We start from the raw sequence: 17,068 nt of genomic DNA, 5'->3' as shown, positions 1-17,068 counted from the left end.
ACATTCTTTAGTGGGATTTGTTTTTCCGGTCACAGTCACAATGACAGATTAAAAAAAAAAAAAGAGTATCTCAACTTCCTATTGGGAGTATATGTTTTCCCCTGATTTTAAATTCATGGGACAAATAGAAAGTGTTGACTGGCATCTGGCAAGATAATTAAATATTTGAAACACCCTGAAGGAAACAAAGAGGGTACTGTGGTCAAGAGTAAGGTGGACAGGATACCATAGAAGATATACCCAGTGTATATAATGATAACTGATAAAACACCCCAAAACTCACTAGCAGAATGTAATCAGGTTTATTTTCTTGTTCAAAGTCCAATATGGATGTCTTTGGTCAAAGTAGCTATTATGCTCTAAATAGTAACTCAGGTATTCAGACTTCTTCTATGCTATGACTCCATCACCGTCAAAACATGTGCTTCAAGGTCACCTTGAAGAGGAAGGAGGAAGATAATATGGAAACGGCTCAGCCACCTTTTAACTGCCTTGGTCTAGTATTGAAACATCACTTCCACTCATTTTCCACTGTTGACAACTACTCACACATGCCTAGATGCATGGAGCTGGGAAATGCAGTTTACCTGTGTCCAGAAAGAGGACATTTGGGTGAGCATCTGGCCAGTTTCTTCCACAGAAGCAAAGGTAATAGTGGTATGAAGTCAGGAAGATGAAAATGAGCTCACTGGGGAAAGAGTATTCAAGGAAGATGGAGCATGTGCAAAGACTCTCAGTAGAAACAGTTTGGAAAGCTTGAGGAATAAAAAGCAAGTCTGTGTGGCTGGAGTTTTGTGAAAGGGGAGGAGTGGGTTAAGATGCAGATGGTGATGGTGATGGAGGCCTGGGCAAGATCACATAGGGCCTGAAAAGTTTGCCTTTTGTTCTCGAGGCAGTGAGAATCCATTAAAGGATTTTAAGCAGAGAAGTGACATAAGCTGATTTACATTTTAAAAAGATCACATGGCTGTGTGGAAAATTAATTGCTTTGGGGACAGAAGTAGAAGCAATTAGACCAGTAAGGCAGTTACTGCAGGAGTTGGGTATCCTAAAACCAGATGGCTGGTCAGAGAATTCACCTGGGAAGGAGGATGACCTGGGGATGAAAGGTTCTAATTACTGGTCTCTGTGAAAAGCTGTAGAGTTTTGTGCAATTACATAAATGGCTGGGTTTGGAGCTGAGCGGTGTCTCTGCCAAGATCATGTTGTTTCTTTTAGAACTGTGTTCCCTTAGGACTGGACTATATTATGGGAACAGAAGCTGGAGCACACCAATAACTGCAGAAGCAGTAACTGTTTATTTGGAGAACTCTAAAAGGGATGCTGAACAAGCATGAGGCATGGATAACCAAACCCAATTTTATTCTTGTCTCTTACCACCCCTCCAAATTTTATTCACTGGGAGGTACTCTCCCTGCTATGGAGAAAAGCTGCAGCAAGGTTGTGATGTTCTTAATAGATAGTCCTGTGATCAGTTTAAGGAACAAACATAATCTCAATTAATTCGAATGTCTAATCCTGTGTAACAATAATCTGCACCTGTTGCAGTTTTAAATCCTTTTTTCCCCTCCCAGCTCTGCCCCAGCTAAGTCTAGGAGCCTGCACTGGGAACGGGAGGAGTGATTGGTATGCTCTTCCCTCTCCTCGGCTCCTCTCTACCTAATCACTGCTGATTGCTCTGGGCCCAAGTGATGAGGAGAGGTAAGGAGATAAATCATTTTGGCCTGACTGGGTATTTCTATGCTCTGTGGGCCTGGAAGATATTTCCTCTCCCCCATTCTCACTCTCAAATGATAAACTGGCTTTCTGCTTCCCTGAAAAAAAATCAAAGCAATCAGAAATGAACTTCTGGGACCCTATCAGGAACTCTGCAAGAGGGCTTTCATAACGGAGCAACCTCTTACCACTGCCATTTACAACAAACAGGCCCTCCACATTACTCAGCAATCCTTACCCCACTACATTCTGAGTTCTCTCTCATCTCAATAGCACTTGACAGCTAACAACCTGCCCATCCTCCCATATAAAAAAACAAAAACAAACAAACAAAAAAAGCTGGCTGGGTGCAGTGGCTCATGCCTGTAATCCCAGCACTTTGGGAGGCTAAGGCAGGCCGATCACTCGAGGACAGGAGTTCGAGACCAGCCTGGCCAACATGGTGAAACCCCATCGCTACTAAAAATACAAAAATTAGCTGGGCATGGTGGCATGTGCCTGTATTCCCAGCTACTCGGGAGGCTGAGGCAGGAGAAGTGCTTGAACCAGGAGGCAGAGGTTTCAGTGACCTGAGATCACGCCACCGCATTCCAGCCTGGGCCACAGAGCAAGACTCTGTCTTTAAAAAAAAAAAAAAAAAATTAAATTTCCTGGTTTTACTCCTACATCTCTGGGTGAACCTTCTCCTCTTCCATCACCTTTACTGGTTCATTTTCCTTTACCCATCCATGACATGCTCCTCAGTTCTATTCTGAGCCATTTTTCTCTTCTCATTATCTTACCGTGAATATCTCATCTATTCTGACTTTAATTACCACCTCTAGGCTGCTGATTCCCAGACCCCTAGCACAGATTTCATGCATGTCCCACTTCCTAAAATCCAACACTTTGAATGGCATCACCAGCCTACCCACAGTTGAGCAACCTGGAACTTACCTCAGATTCCTCTCTTACCAACCTCAACATCCCACCAATCCTACCTAATGAAGTTCTCCTGTCTGCCTACTTCTTCCATCATGACTAGTCAACAGTGCCCTCATCTTGTGCCCTAGTACCTGGGTTTCTATAACACCCCTGTTCTCATCTATCCCACTCAACTGGACCCTGTCATTCCTTATCTCTCCCTAGGTGAATAAGTACACTGGCTATATCTCAAATGACAAGCTCCGGGAATACAAAGATAAATATGGCTTGAGAAAACTGCAGCCAAATGCACAAAGGAATCACAATGCAATATTTAGAAGCTGAAGTAGCACTCTTCACATAGTACTTTGAGAGTACAGATGAAGAACTGATTTTGCTTTGGGAGTAGAATAAGAAACAACTAGGCTGTTCGGAAAGATGAGCAAACTGCCAGTCTGATGAATATCCAGCAGAAAGAACAGTACGTGTAGAGGAACTGTGTAGTGCCTGCCTAATGATTCACAGCCCAGCCTCCAAACATGCCCTCTGGACTACAGCCTGTTTCAAAACCTCCATCCCCTTATTAGAGGCATCCAACTGGCTCAGGGCGTAGAACCTATGATCTCCCAATGGGTACTGTCAGGTATTCCTGGAAACAAATACAAGAGACCATATCTTTACACCTGGGCACATGGCAGATACCTTTTGGGGGAGACCTAGAATCTATCATTCAAACTCACCTTCCCTCAGCACCTTGCCTATAGCTTTCCCAGGACATGCTGATCTAAGTCTACTGCAAGGCGGAAACAGTGGACAGACTCTTCCGCCAATGAACAGCCCAATGCCCCCAAGCCCACATGGCATCGACAAGTTGTTTATGAACAGAGATCCAGCTCCCTCACTACCCCTCCAAGGACAGAAGCTCAGAATCTATTAAAAGTCATTAAATAGCCTATGAAGTAAGCCTGTTGAAAGGTCTAGCCTCTCCCAGAGGCTTCCTTAGTCAACAAATCCATTCTTTACCCCCCAGCCAACAACCAGCCTAGGGAAGATCTTCAAAAAACTATAAGGCTTACAACATATAATAGTCATAGCTAGTTTACTGAGCACCTCCTATGTTCTCAGCCCTGGCTTCAGATTTCCCCAGTTAACCCACACAACCACCTTGCAAGACAAAAATTCTACCATTTTCCAAATGAGGAATGTGATATACAGAGATTAAATGACTTTAAGTGCCTCTAGGTAGCAGGCCAAGAATTAAATCCAGGTCTACCTGATTCCAAAATCTGTGCCCTCAGCTATAAACATCCCAAAGTCCCACAGGATAATAGGTGTTGGGAGTGGCTTGATGCTATATGGTTCCAAAGATGGAGATGAGGGGAGAGGGGAAAGATAAACCACTACAAATGCTCAGTATAGGGACAACCAAACAGTCTCAAGCTGGTGGCTCAGACTGATGTGTTGAGCCAAGATGTTGGTGGACTACCAGTTGCCTCAGAGTCAAGCAGCAACAGCTGCCCGTCTGCAACCTTGAAGGCCTGCACAAACTGAAGCTGAAGGAGCAGAAGTTATGGGTGAGCAGAGGAAGCTGATCTGTAGACAGATCAGATGACAGCAGAGTGGGGACGGCAGGACAGGAAGGCCATGTGGCTTCTTAGTTGGAAAGAGGAGCAAAACCTAAAGATACCTTGAATTCCAAACCATCTAGTTTACATAACACTTGAAGTGTCATGAAACAGATATCCCCATGTTCTCACAATAAACTCTTTATTGTTTAACTAGCCCCAGTGACTTTATGCATCTTACAACCAAGAAGCCTTCAGTAGAGCAAGTCTGAGCCAGAGGTTTTATCACACTTTGTCCTCAGGGTCCATCAGGACCCAGATCTTGGCTCACAGCCAGGCTGGAAACAGTCTTCACACTTCTGAGCCTGGAGTTTGAGATCTGCCTCCCCTTTCAAGGAAGATCCAGAGGTCACCTGCGCTTGTAGAGACATGGCTGAAGCTGCAGGCCTGAAAGTTGAGCCTTGGGGCCTACCAGAGGGGGCCCAGTCTTTTGGAAATCAAACAAGAAGAAATGGCTGTTGGTCAGGTCCTAGGGGCAGAAAAGACCCAGTGAGAACCAAATCCTCATCCCAACTCCTTAAAACACCTCCCTCTATGTACTGCCTCTGCTCAGAAAGCTTCCCAGGGCTCCCACTTCCGTTGGGGAGCAAAACGTCTGTTCCTGTGCCTGAAGCCTCCTTCCTGAACACCAGTACCCTGAAAAGGGCCACATGAGACAAAAACAGGTACAGACGTCTTGGGGCCCTCACCTTGGAGACAATCTTGAAGCCTAGCTTGGTCACAGCCTGCAGAAAGGTCCGAACATCCTCAAAGCGGCTGCTGACCTCAGCCACTTTCAGGAGACCCCTGAGAAAGACAGAAAGTTCTGTGTAAATGCACAGACTCATGCATGCACACATACATACATGCATCTGTGTCCTGGGGGCTCTTACCCTGGCTTCAGTACTCGATTTGCCTCCTCTAGGAAGTCCCTGATGTTGGTTCCCATCAGTGAAAGGCAAAACACAGCCACATCCACAGACTCATCCTCCAGAGGAACCTGTGGAGAGTGAGAGTGTTGTATAAGGTGCACAGTGCAGAAGAAGAAAGCCAGCACTGAGATACCAGGATGGGAAAGGGGAAGGAAGGGTTAGAGATTAGCATATGGAGGTTGGGCCTAGAGCACAAGCCAGATAACATAGGGGTTTACCTGGGCCATGTCACACACAGTGACCCTAGGGTCCAGAGAAGCCAAGTCAAAGCAATGCACAGGGTTCCGGATACTTGAAGCCAAGCGGCAATCCCCACAGCCGAAGTCAGCCACCACTAGGGATGCAGGCCTGAGAGTGGAAGGCAAGGGTCACATACTGGTCTGATCTGAGCCTATGGCTGACCCACCACATGGCTTCTCACAGTGCCTGACCCCCATTCACCGCTGGCGAAGATCCCTGGCGATGCGGTCCACTGGCTGCAGTGGCCACTTCTTCACTTGGCTCTGGAAGCCGCGGTGGTAGAGAAGGAAAGCCTCAGGGTCTTCCTGGAAGAGACGCTGTGCAGCACTGCTGGGCCCTGAGTACAACTGTTCATTGAGGTAGCGAAATCGGGCCCCATCCAGCCGCTGTGCCATGCGGGCTCGCAAAGCCCCTGCCCGAGCCTCATGGCTGTCTGTCCTGGGAACAGGAGGCACCTCTGTCTTCTCTGTGGGGGCCTCAGCTGGAGCCTGGTCTGGCACCTGAGGTGGCTGAAACTTGTTCTTACATCTTCTCTTGTTCTTTTGCCGGTTCCGCCACTGCTTGCGGCTTAATGTATGAGGGGGTTTAGGGGAAGTGGACCCAGGGCTTTGCTTTGGTGGATCATTTGTAGTACTACCCTTCCAAGCTTTGGGACCTACAGGGAGGGAAATGGGAAGGTGCACTGGAGGCAAGATCTCTTACATTCAGAGTCATGGCAAGTCATCCCAGCCATACCTCTGTCTTTGAGATAGTGACTGTGGCCTGCATAGAAGTACTTCTTATTGCCTGAGTACACCATTAGCCCCAATCCTAATGGCAGTGGATAATCTCTGTTGTATGTAGAACCAGCTGACCCCCCGACACACACACACCAACACACACACATATACACATCCAATGGTACCTGTTTGGTCAACATTGTCCAGGTGCTGGGCTGAATTTATAGGGGCATGTTTCTGGCATTTCCTCTTTCTTTTCTCGTCTTCAGCAGAGTCACTGCCAACATGAGCCTGTTTGCGGCATTTCTTCTTCCTTTCTACTTCTTCCTCAGAGTCACTGCAAGGTGGACCCTGTTTTTGACATTTCTTCTTCCCTTTCTTCCCTACTTCAGCAGAGGCACTGGCAAACGATGCCTTTTTGGGGCATTTCTTCTTCCTTTCCTTCTCCTCTTCCTCAGAGTCACTTATACATAGGCTGGGGGGATGCTGTGAAAGAGATGCTGCCTCTAGGGCCCGTAATGTGGCCAAGAGCTGGCGGCGCTTGGAGCCCTGGAGGAAAACAAGGGATGACAGTGGGCCTAAAGAGAATGGATGAGGCCTGGAGAACAAGAAGGGAGAGATGTGGACCTGATTCAGACTGGCAGAAGCATCTGAATTCTTCCCAGTCAAGCCTGCCAGAACCCAGAAGAACTTTTATGTCACCACCTCAACTTCTGGGAAGCTGGAGAGCAGAGAAACCACCTATCCCACTTTCTTCAATGTGTAAATGAGCTAATGGAGGTTTCCCCAAAGGAAAATGCTAAGGCCACAAGCAACAAGACCAAGGCCAGAGACCAGAAGTTCCAACCCTTCACCTTGAGCTTTTGCCTAGAGCTGATACATTTCTGTAAGAGGTAAGGAGGTTTCTGAACACAGGAGACATATGATCACACACGTATATTAAATATTTAACATGTCTCTAGCTGCAGGGTAGAAAACAAACTGAAGGGGAGAAATTGCAGACAGAGAGGCCAGCGGCTTGGACAATGGTAATGGGGGTAGGGGATGAAAAAGGATGAAACAAAGCAGGCCGATTCCATGTTGGAGGCAGACTGAAGGGTAAGAAAAGCCTAAGGAAGTAGGGCCCTCACATCTGCAGAGGCTCAAAGAAGATGTATTGTCGGGAAGGCTGATTCTGTGTTGCAGTCCTACCGGGTAATCCTAGGCCAGGCACTTACCCTGATTCTAAGTTTCCCACACCCTCCTTTGAACAATGATACTGACAACTCTTACTTTCTCCAATCCAACCTCCACACTGTAACCAATGACCCTTTCAAAATACAAATCTGAAGAAATAATTCCATTGCTTAAAACCTTTCGTTGGCTTCTATTCTCAATATACGCAAAACTTATACCTCTTGAACTTGAACAGCATCCCCTTTCATTTACTATTTATTTCAACCACCCCCTTTCATTTACTATGTATTTCAACCACCCCCTTTCATTTACTATGTATTTCAACCACAAGGATCACTTGTGTGTGTGACTCTAACAGAACATGCTCTCTTGTCCCAGGGCCCTTGTACGTACTTTTTCCTGTCTGAAGAACCCTCTTCGCTTCACCAACTTCTACTCAACAACTCTCTCTGACCTAACGTCAGTTTCTTTTGGAAGTTCTCGGATCTTCAGATCAGGACTCGCCCTCAACGGTGCCACAGGTGTCCCTCCCCGCAATGCACACAGCGCTGGGATCCACCAATGTCCGCTTCGCGGCCTGAAACAGCTCCCACTGCCCCTGCGAGTCACTCACCTTGTTTTGCGAGGCGGCCGCAGGCGGAGGTCGTGAGATTATGGGCCCGAGGCCCGCGGCTACTGGGGCCGCCTCGGCCCACTCAGGCTCTTCGAACATGAAGGTCGGGAGGGCAGGGTCGCGGAGTACCCGCTTTTCTCCACGTGCACAGCGCTCCTCTGGAAGTCGGAGCGCTCAGACCCGCCAGAACCGAGCCGGAAACCAAAGCGTGACAGCCAGGGGTTGCTAGAGCGGCCGGCGCGGCGCAGCGAACCATCGAGTTTAGCCAGCCGCGGCTAGAAGGGCAGGGAGGCGGTGGGAGGGGAGGGACGGAGGCCCGCGCTGCCCAAGAGCGCCACGGGCGGGGCGGGGCCGGCGGCGGGTTGCGGGCGCGGCCGGACGGGAGTTCCCCGGAGAAGGAGCCTGCAGCCCGAGTCCCGGTGAGTGCGAGAGGACCCGCGCCCCCTGCCCACGACTAGGGGCAACCTGTCACCCCTCACTTCTCCTGAGTTCTAAGTAAGGAGCCAACCCTGGGGAGGACCCCCGGTCCCCTCCCCCAAAGTATACGGAGCCTGAACCTCCCCACTTCCCCCAACTCTGTTCGCGGATAGGGTCTAGTTGCCTGCTCTCGGACATCCGTTCAGGAGACACTACCTCTTCGTCACCCCCTGCCCACCCTGACCCGCCTTTACCTCGCGTTTAGAGGACACAGCCAGGGATCATCCCGCAGCCCCGAACTCCTTCACAGACTCCCACTAGCCGGGGACGCAGCTCAGGCCCCTTACCTCCAACACAAACACTTCTCTCCTGTAGAGGATAAAGCTTGGGGTTCATCCTCCTTCCCTGGATCACTCCACAGTCCTCAGGCTTCCCCAATCCGGGGGACTCGGCGCCGGGACGCTGCTATGGACGACATTTTCACTCAGTGCCGGGAGGGCAACGCAGTTGCCGTTCGCCTGTGGCTGGACAACACGGAGAACGACCTCAACCAGGGGTGAGCTGAAACGGTTGGGGGATGAGAGGAAGGCTAGAGATCTCTTGGCTACGTGGAGTGGAGTGCTCATGTCTGGTGGTGGCGGCTGCCTTTGCTAGCCAGTGTAATGAGTGCTAAGCATAGCCTGTGGGGGGCAGAGGGTTTTCACAGAGGACGCAGTTTGAGCTGAATCTTGACTGCAGAATAAGAGTTTCACAGGCAGAGGCTACAGAGAGCTTTCCAGCCTCAGTAGACTGCATGGGCAAAGGCTAGGGGGCAAGGCACAGAGCAGAGAGAACAGGAAATTGTCTGGAGTTCCATATGGCTGGAGGATAGATGATTTCTGTGGGTCCGAGCATTGGGTACAAGAGGAAAAGAACAGGACATAAGACTGTAGAGGTCTCCAAGGATCAGCCAGATCATGCAAGCATATTTAGGCTATAAGAAGGTCTTTATTTTAAAAGCAAGGTTTTAAAGCTGTATAGTGACATAATGAGATTGTCCATTTTTCAGTATCATCTTGGATGCTTTGTGAAGAGCAGGTGGAAAGGAGGCAATTGCCTAGTTCATCGTAGAAGTAATGATGTCTTGGACTAGAATTAGGGTGAGTGAAAAAGAGAAGTGATCAAATTCCAGAAGTCTTTAGGACGAAGAATTGTGGAACTTGGTGTGGGGAGTGAGTAAGGGCAAAGATGAGGACCAGGGTTCTGGCTTGGGAACTTGGTTGTTTTTACTGAGATGGAGAAAACTGGAGGATGAGGCATTCTATTTTGGACATGTTAAAGTTAAGGTGACAATGCAGCAAGGTGGAAATGTTGAGTGTGTTGTTGGTTATGCAGATTTGCAATTCAGGGGAGGAATCTGACTTGGAGACAGATTTGAGAGCTATCAGCATATAGATGATACTTGAAGACACGGTTGTGAAGGAGAATGTCTCAGGAGAGTGGAAGGCAAGAGGTCAGGGGACAGGAAGCCTGCACGACTGAAAAGGAGCAACTGGAAGTTGAAAAAGAAATAGGAAAATGTGAGTAAAGCTTACAGAAGAGAATGTTTTAATGAAGGGGAGGTGGTCAACAGCAGTACAGGCTACTGAGAGATCAAAGAACATTAATATTTTAAAGTAGCCATTGAATTTACAGTTGGTTTTTTTTTTTTTTTTTTAAGTTAAGGGGTACATGTGCAGGTTTGTTGGATGGGTAAACTTGTGTCATGGAGGTTTGTTGTACAGATCATTTCATCACCCAGGTATTAAGCCATAGTACCCATTAGTTATTTTTCCTGATCCTCTCCCTCTGTCTATCCACCCCACTCTGGTAGGCCCCAGTGTCTGTTGTTCCCCTCAATGTGCAGTTAGGATGTATTTGACGATCTGTGAGTGTTGTTTCAGAATAATGGGTGAAGAAATCAGACTACATTGGGTTCTTTAATTTAAGGCACTATGATGAACACCTTCTGTGCTGGGTGCTAGAGTCCAGAATCTGACATAATCTCTGCTCTCAATACAGCAGATTTATGGCAGATTGAAAAGTAGGCCGGGTGCAGTGGCTTATGCCTGTAATCCTAGCACTTTGGGAGGCCGAGGCGGGTGGGTCACGAGGTCAGGAGTTCGAGACCAGCCTGACCAACATGGTGAAACCCTGTCTCTACTAAAAATAGAAAAATTAGCTGGGTGTGGTGGCGTGCGCCTGTAATCCCAGCTACTCGGAGGCTGAGGCAGAATTGCTTGAACCCGGGAAGCAGAGGCTGCAGTGAGCCAAGATCATGCCACTGCCCTCCAGCCTGGGCCACAGAGCAAGACTCTGTCTCAAAAAAGAAAAAGAAAAAGAAAAGTTGAGAGGTGAGCAAACAGTGAAAGTGAATGTACACCAGTTCTACAAGGTTGGCTGAGATAGGAAGGCAAGAAGGGCAGTAGTGATGGTGACTCAGGGTGGCAAATTCAAATTCTTTTTTAAAATTAGTGGAGTTTAGTTTTTAGGTTTGACAGGTCAGGATCACCTGTCATCTTAGTCTAGACTTCAGTGGTTCCCATTAGGTTCCACACTATTTCTCTTTAATACTCTGCAAAGTCATTTGTTCCATTTTTCATATAATTCTCAAAGGGTACCCTGATAAAGACAGTAAGCACTGTTACTATTTTGTTGGTGAGGAAATACAGGCTTAGGCAGTTGCCCAGTGGGCCTAGCATCTAGGAAGACTCTAGCTGAGTCTAGGAAGACTCTAGGAAGATGCTGCCAGAAGGAAAAGGGGTGGAATTAATGAAACTGGAAGGTTGTGGTGCTGGTTTGAGGGGTAAAGTATGGGGGCCTAAGTTGGCTATATGCTGGATATGAAGAGGGGGTTAATTCCTTGCAGGTCTCCTTGAGATAGAAGTCCAGGCCCTGAGGTGGCAGGCAGCCTGATAGTGAACAGAACCCTTGTGCCCATACTTTTGCCCCCTGAGTTTGGCCTGCCCTGGCACCACAGGCAGTACTGGAAGCTGATAAGTCTGGGCACAAATTGAAGGTTTGGAGGCAAGACCAACTGATAAACAGGGGGCGTAATGCTTCCTGGGGATATCCCACCTCAAGGAAAAGCTTTTGGCTATTTCTGTGTTAGCAGATGCGAGCAAGTTGTGGAGGAAAATGATTAAGTTAAGGGCCACACCCCCCAACCCCTTGAGCTGTAGGGGCATCTGGATGGCCAGACCCCTGATCAGCTCCAGGCCTTGCATAGAGTCACACACAGGAAGTGACCACAACACTAAGGCATCCGGAGGCTGCTGGCCCAGACCACGGACCGCCCCCTGCTCCGCCCCTTGAATCTGCAGCCCCGAACTAGAGGGAATTTCCTTTTATGGCCCCAGGCTGTCAGGCAGGCCCAGCTCCAAACCAATAGTTTTGTTTTGTTTGTATACTTATTTTACTTTATAAAATACATATTTCTTGGAAAAGAAAAAAATCAGGTATAGTTTTAATCCCAAAACAGCCATTGTCATTTTCTTCTGTTTTCTGTGCACAGGATTGCTAAGTAGGGGAATCCTGCTTTGCATGGTGGTTTGTTATCTACCTCATCAGTAGTCAAAAGCATTTCTCCTTTTCAACATAAACCTTTCCAAAACATCATTTAAATTCCATTCCATTTTTAGATGTTAGTTTCAGTACCAGAGCCAAATAGTAAGTTTGTTCCCTCTTCTATAAGTTGTGGCCTGCCTTCTCCAAGACACCCTTCTCCCCGACTAACATGCACTGAACAGCTGCTGTCAATCCATTCCCTCAAGAAACTTAAGTCTAACAGACAAGACAGTCCATTAACAGATTTTTACAATCCAGTGCAACAAGTGCTGAAGTAGGGGGATATATAAGATGTGGTGGAAAACAGAAAGGACCAATAGATGTTGCAGAAGGGGTGCAAGAGAAACCAGGGGAAGAGCACTACCACCTAAGGAAATGAGATGTGAGATATGGTGAAGATAACAAATTTTTTTATAGAGGTTGTTGAGATATCTAGGTGGTTGGTTTGGTTTGAAGCTCAGGGGAAGGTCTGAAATGGACAGCTTTGGGAGTTGCTGGCATGAATGAGAATCAAAGTCCTAGAGAGGTAAGCCTTCCCAGAGAGTATGTAATTGTCAGTTTTTCAGGAATCAAAACCTTTGCCCCATCCCACCTCCAGCTCAATGACCATTGCCCCTTCCTCAAAGGGACGATCATGGCTTCTCCCCCTTGCACTGGGCCTGCCGAGAGGGCCGCTCTGCTGTGGTTGAGATGTTGATCATGCGGGGGGCACGGATCAATGTAATGAACCGTGGGGATGACACCCCCCTGCATCTGGCAGCCAGTCATGGACACCGTGATATTGTACAGAAGGTACGTACAAACTCCTTCGTCATCCACATCACATACATGCCATGAGGGTCAGTCACAGGCACTGTAACATACAGTAGAAAGTATGGGTACTCTTCCCCCTTTTCCCATGCCCTGACACCAGTATCTCATTTGGGACTGACTGTACTTTTTGCCTCTTCTTTTTGTCTGGCCATGGGGTCCAGCTATTGCAGTACAAGGCAGACATCAATGCAGTGAATGAACATGGGAATGTGCCCCTGCACTATGCCTGTTTTTGGGGCCAAGATCAAGTGGCAGAGGTGAGTACTCAGCCCTTAAGTCCTGAGATGGGTAGGAAGTAAAGTCTGAGCCTTGGTGGGAGATTTGGAACCCTCAACCCATTCTGTCAGTACTACTGTGTGACACTCAACGGATTAAGTACTACATTTGTGCATTCATGGTTGGTTCAGTGACTGCCAGAGAGGTAGCAGTGGCTCTCATCATAACGGCCTTTTCATTCCAGGACCTGGTGGCAAATGGGGCCCTTGTCAGCATCTGTAACAAGTATGGAGAGATGCCTGTGGACAAAGCCAAGGCACCCCTGAGAGAGCTTCTCCGAGGTCCATCTCCCCACCCCCTAGCTTGTGTCCTCTTGTCCCGTCCCACCTGTCTTCTCCCTCTGTACCACAGCTCAGGTTGTTTTTCTTCCCTAGAGCGGGCAGAGAAGATGGGCCAGAATCTCAACCGTATTCCATACAAGGACACATTCTGGAAGGGGACCACCCGCACTCGGCCCCGTGAGTCACCACTGTGGGAATAAGGGTTGTAAAAGGAAATAATCCTGGCCTCTTGGGGCTGGGTTAGGGTGAAGCTGGGTACCTGACCTGCCCACACTCTTAGGAAATGGAACCCTGAACAAACACTCTGGCATTGACTTCAAACAGCTTAACTTCCTGACGAAGCTCAACGAGAATCACTCTGGAGAGGTGACCCCTGCCCTTCTTGCCCTTCCTTCACTAAAGCCCCACAAATTACTTGCTTTGTACCTGTTTTAAGTTTTTCCTCCAGTTAGTAGGCAAGGAAGTGGCAGCAACAGTTCAAGCCTCCTAATCCCTACCTGTCCTGCAGCTATGGAAGGGCCGCTGGCAGGGCAATGACATTGTTGTGAAGGTGCTGAAGGTTCGAGACTGGAGTACAAGGAAGAGCAGGGACTTCAATGAAGAGTGTCCCCGACTCAGGTAGTGCAAGGCGTAACCTGGAAGCTACTAGTTCCAAGGAACCCTTAATAGCACTGAAAGAGATCTTTTGTACTGGGTCTCAACCACTCCCTCCCTCTTCTAGGATTTTCTCGCATCCAAATGTGCTCCCAGTGCTAGGTGCCTGCCAGTCTCCACCTGCTCCTCATCCTACTCTCATCACACACTGGATGCCATATGGATCCCTCTACAATGTACTACATGAAGGCACCAGTGAGTAGGGATGTTGAATTTCCTTGGGGATGAAATGGCAGAGAGGGTGCATGAGCCTCTCTGAACTATTTGACTCTTGCCTCCTCTCAGATTTCGTCGTGGACCAGAGCCAGGCTGTGAAGTTTGCCTTGGACATGGCAAGGGGCATGGCCTTCCTACACACATTAGAGCCTCTCATCCCACGACATGCACTCAACAGCCGTAGTGTAATGGTGAGGCCACAAGCTCACTCCTGGCTCAGGCCCCAAAAGCCCTTTGCCTATGACTTACCTCCTTCTATCTGTTTTCTCTTCCTCAGATTGATGAGGACATGACTGCCCGAATTAGCATGGCTGATGTCAAGTTCTCTTTCCAATGTCCTGGTCGCATGTATGCACCTGCCTGGGTAGCCCCTGAAGGTGAGTGAAGTCATCATGTTGGCAGGTAAAAAAGGACCACCTCAGAAGTAGTGGAAGGGGGGGCAGAGACAGGACAGGCCAGTGGGCCAGAACAGACAAGCCCTATCTCTCCAGCTCTGCAGAAGAAGCCTGAAGACACAAACAGACGCTCAGCAGACATGTGGAGTTTTGCAGTGCTTCTGTGGGAACTGGTGACACGGGAGGTACCCTTTGCTGACCTCTCCAATATGGAGATTGGAATGAAGGTGAGAGCAGAACAGCATACATTTGTGTTCGGGGAGTGGTTGGTGATGGTGAAGATAACTGTAGTGGGCCTTGGCTCCTCCCATATTTGTTCAGATATACAGTAATCCTGTCCCAAGGGCCAGTGGCTTCTCTCTACATGACAGACTCAAATTGTGAGGCTGTTTTTTTTCTTGTATTCGCAGGTGGCATTGGAAGGCCTTCGGCCTACCATCCCACCAGGTATTTCCCCTCATGTGTGTAAGCTCATGAAGATCTGCATGAATGAAGACCCTGCAAAGCGACCCAAATTTGACATGATTGTGCCTATCTTGGAGAAGATGCAGGACAAGTAGGACTGGAAGGTCCTTGCCTGAACTCCAGAGGTGTCGGGACATGGTTGGGGGAATGCACCTTCCCAAAGCAGCAGGCCTCTGGTTGCCTCCCCCGCCTCCAGTCATGGTACTACCCCAGCCATGGGGTCCATCCCCTTCCCCCATCCCTACCACTGTGGCCCCAAGAGGGGCGGGCTCAGAGCTTTGTCACTTGCCATATGGTGTCTCCCAACATGGGAGGGATCAGCCCCGCCTGTCACAATAAAGTTTATTATGAAAACAGGCTGGTGTGGGGACATGGGGACAGACAAGTACATTTAGGTTGGGTGGCTCAGGTGAAGTAGTGCGGCTTCTTCACATTGATGCCATACTCGCTGAGGGCAGGGGTCAAGTCCTCCATGGTTAGAGTGTACTTGCGGTCCTGAGGGAAGAGGGGAGAGCACCAACTGAGCACAGGAACCCCGGACTTCAATCCCAGATGGGTGACCGAGTAAGTCTTACACCTCCCCTACGATTCAGTTTCCCCAAAGGGGTGGCAGGATAAGCCTCCACTGTTGTGGAAGGTAATTACTGATTCATTAAGCCTCCCCTCACACCTTGCTCTTGCTCCGGGAGCTGCCGGAGGCTGTGCCCTTCATTTTGCAGTGCTGTAGGGCATCATTGGCAATATCTGAGATGAATTTCTGGGCAGCTAGGGAGATGAGCCGAATTCTAGAGAGAAAAAACTTAGATGAGAAGGAGATGGACAACACACTGCACAAACACCCAAAACTAACCTGCCCTGGGTTTACTCACATGCGTGGGTCTGAGGCCTCAAAGCCAGCACGGTTCAGGTAGTAACCAGTCACTGCATCTGGGATCTGAGAAATCAATTAAGAGAACTGTCAGCAGAGCAGGAGGAGGGTGAGGGAAATGGATAGGCCTGGTTATCAGGACGCTCAGTTTGGGTGAGCAGAGGGCAAAAACAGAAGAGCGACTAGGGGAGCAAATGTAAGAGGACGCTGAAAAGCACGATGTGGCTGAAAGTTTTGACAGCAGGCTAGGTGGCCTTGTTCGGGCGGAAGCCCACCGTAGGCGTGTAATCTTCCAGCTGCATCAAGAAGTCCACCAAAGGCGTGCTGGACACCACGGGCTTCACGTCTCCGTTGGCCGCGCTCGGCAGTACGTAAACCCCGTTAGATATGGCCCCCTCCGGGGGCGCCGCGCCACCCGCCGACACCGGAGCTGGAGGAGAACCAGCAAAATGAGACACAGAGGTGGGAGGCGAAGGGCCCCAGTTAGGTCTGTCTATACCTTCTGCCCTCACCCGCCGCTGGGCCCAGTCCAAGACGCTTCCCTCGCCCTCACCGGTCCCGGCCCTCACCCGCCCCACGCCGCTCAGCTGGCTCCCCGGCCCGCGCCGCCAAGGGTCCCGTGCCCCCAGCAGCTGCTCCAGCCCCAGGCCCCCCTGCTGTCCCCGCGGGGCTGGCCTTGTTCTCTGCGGCGGTGCTGGCGGGCAGCGCGGCGGGAGCCGAGACCGGGGGCGCCGGGCCCGGGGCCGAGGCGGCGGAGGCCGGCGCCGCCTCGGGGTCCGCGCCGGAGCCGCTGCAGCTCATCGGGCCGGTGGGAGAGGCGGCGAACAGAGCCGCTTCCGCTTCCGCTCGCGCCGCGCACACCCCGGGGTGACGTCACGCGCCCACGACTCGCCCCGCCTGTCTCTGTTAGTGCTCTCCAGCCCGCTCCCCGCCTCCTCCCGTAGTGGATCTGCGGTTTAGAGGAAATAGGCTGCAGGGCGGAGACCAAACCTTGGCGAACTGCGCTGCCGTAGCCATTGCGCCCTAGCCTCTGCCGTGCTCCGTGGCGATTCCGGCGAGACCGGAACCAGCGTGCGTCCGGCTCTCCTCCGCCGCTCTGGGACACCTCATTCTGTCTGACGCTCAAGACCTGGCTTCGAGGTTTATGGCCCTACGTCCCTCGACTACGGGTTGCCTGCCTGTCCGCATCCTTTCA

General features: G+C 49.8%; 3 protein-coding genes and 1 long non-coding RNA gene across 7 annotated transcripts; 2 read left to right on the top strand and 2 right to left on the bottom strand.

Annotated features, from left to right (window-relative positions):
* Window positions 1-4,369: 4,369 nt before the first annotated feature.
* Window positions 4,370-8,844, bottom strand: RRP8 (ribosomal RNA processing 8). 2 transcript variants are annotated; one of them, XM_054439210.2, is made up of 8 exons: window positions 8,668-8,844; window positions 7,904-8,178; window positions 6,300-6,663; window positions 5,597-6,050; window positions 5,374-5,503; window positions 5,117-5,223; window positions 4,934-5,030; window positions 4,370-4,713 (listed from the first exon to the last, which is right to left on the bottom strand). In XM_054439210.2, exons 2-8 carry the CDS (start codon window positions 8,000-8,002, stop codon window positions 4,594-4,596), a joined length of 1,371 nt encoding a protein of 456 aa, XP_054295185.1. In that variant the 5' UTR covers window positions 8,003-8,178; window positions 8,668-8,844; the 3' UTR covers window positions 4,370-4,593. The 2 variants fall into 2 exon arrangements, with proteins under 2 accessions (XP_054295185.1, XP_063527266.1); XM_063671196.1 differs by having other exon boundaries at window positions 4,370-5,030; window positions 8,668-8,787.
* ILK (integrin linked kinase) lies at window positions 8,248-15,359 on the top strand. 3 transcript variants are annotated; one of them, XM_063671198.1, is made up of 13 exons: window positions 8,248-8,322; window positions 8,696-8,876; window positions 12,532-12,697; window positions 12,880-12,975; window positions 13,179-13,275; window positions 13,369-13,452; window positions 13,556-13,641; window positions 13,784-13,893; window positions 13,997-14,124; window positions 14,215-14,336; window positions 14,423-14,522; window positions 14,637-14,767; window positions 14,951-15,359. In XM_063671198.1, the coding sequence occupies exons 2-13, from the start codon at window positions 8,788-8,790 to the stop codon at window positions 15,098-15,100; spliced, it is 1,359 nt and encodes a 452-aa protein (XP_063527268.1). In that variant the 5' UTR covers window positions 8,248-8,322; window positions 8,696-8,787; the 3' UTR covers window positions 15,101-15,359. The 3 variants fall into 3 exon arrangements, with proteins under 3 accessions (XP_063527268.1, XP_063527267.1, XP_054295188.1); XM_063671197.1 differs by having other exon boundaries at window positions 8,257-8,322; window positions 8,742-8,876; XM_054439213.2 differs by lacking the exons at window positions 8,248-8,322; window positions 13,179-13,275; window positions 13,556-13,641 and having other exon boundaries at window positions 8,748-8,876.
* On the top strand, window positions 9,369-10,516 carry LOC134740263 (uncharacterized). The gene is made up of 2 exons (XR_010127592.1): window positions 9,369-9,459; window positions 9,695-10,516. It is a non-coding gene; the product is annotated as an uncharacterized LOC134740263 (long non-coding RNA).
* Window positions 15,334-16,737, bottom strand: TAF10 (TATA-box binding protein associated factor 10). The gene is made up of 5 exons (XM_054439218.2): window positions 16,443-16,737; window positions 16,149-16,303; window positions 15,875-15,939; window positions 15,676-15,790; window positions 15,334-15,500 (listed from the first exon to the last, which is right to left on the bottom strand). Exons 1-5 carry the CDS (start codon window positions 16,672-16,674, stop codon window positions 15,411-15,413), a joined length of 657 nt encoding a protein of 218 aa, XP_054295193.1. The 5' UTR covers window positions 16,675-16,737; the 3' UTR covers window positions 15,334-15,410.
* Window positions 16,738-17,068: the final 331 nt, after the last annotated feature.

This window comes from Pongo pygmaeus, chromosome 9 (genome assembly GCF_028885625.2).
Source record: "Pongo pygmaeus isolate AG05252 chromosome 9, NHGRI_mPonPyg2-v2.0_pri, whole genome shotgun sequence".
In the NCBI taxonomy this organism is placed as follows: Eukaryota; Metazoa; Chordata; class Mammalia; order Primates; family Hominidae; genus Pongo; species Pongo pygmaeus.
This window is presented reverse-complemented; position numbering and strand designations above follow the sequence as displayed.

What these genes read in the sequence shown, in the direction of transcription:
- RRP8 (XM_063671196.1), bottom strand. Translation starts at nt 8,002, where the DNA reads ATGTTCGAAGAGCCTGAGTGGGCCGAGGCGGCCCCAGTAGCCGCGGGC. An exon ending in CTGTGTGTGACATGGCCCAG is followed by an intron (nt 5,224 to 5,373) that starts GTAAACCCCTAT and finishes CACTCTCCACAG; the next exon opens with GTTCCTCTGGAGGATGAGTC. An exon ending in AATCGAGTACTGAAGCCAGG is followed by an intron (nt 5,031 to 5,116) that starts GTAAGAGCCCCC and finishes TGTCTTTCTCAG; the next exon opens with GGGTCTCCTGAAAGTGGCTG.
- ILK (XM_063671198.1), top strand. Translation starts at nt 8,788, where the DNA reads ATGGACGACATTTTCACTCAGTGCCGGGAGGGCAACGCAGTTGCCGTT. An exon ending in GAGAACGACCTCAACCAGGG is followed by an intron (nt 8,877 to 12,531) that starts GTGAGCTGAAAC and finishes CCTTCCTCAAAG; the next exon opens with GGACGATCATGGCTTCTCCC. An exon ending in GCCAAGATCAAGTGGCAGAG is followed by an intron (nt 12,976 to 13,178) that starts GTGAGTACTCAG and finishes TTTTCATTCCAG; the next exon opens with GACCTGGTGGCAAATGGGGC.
- TAF10 (XM_054439218.2), bottom strand. Translation starts at nt 16,674, where the DNA reads ATGAGCTGCAGCGGCTCCGGCGCGGACCCCGAGGCGGCGCCGGCCTCC. An exon ending in AGCTGAGCGGCGTGGGGCGG is followed by an intron (nt 16,304 to 16,442) that starts GTGAGGGCCGGG and finishes GTTCTCCTCCAG; the next exon opens with CTCCGGTGTCGGCGGGTGGC. An exon ending in GAGGCCTCAGACCCACGCAT is followed by an intron (nt 15,791 to 15,874) that starts GTGAGTAAACCC and finishes TTTTCTCTCTAG; the next exon opens with AATTCGGCTCATCTCCCTAG.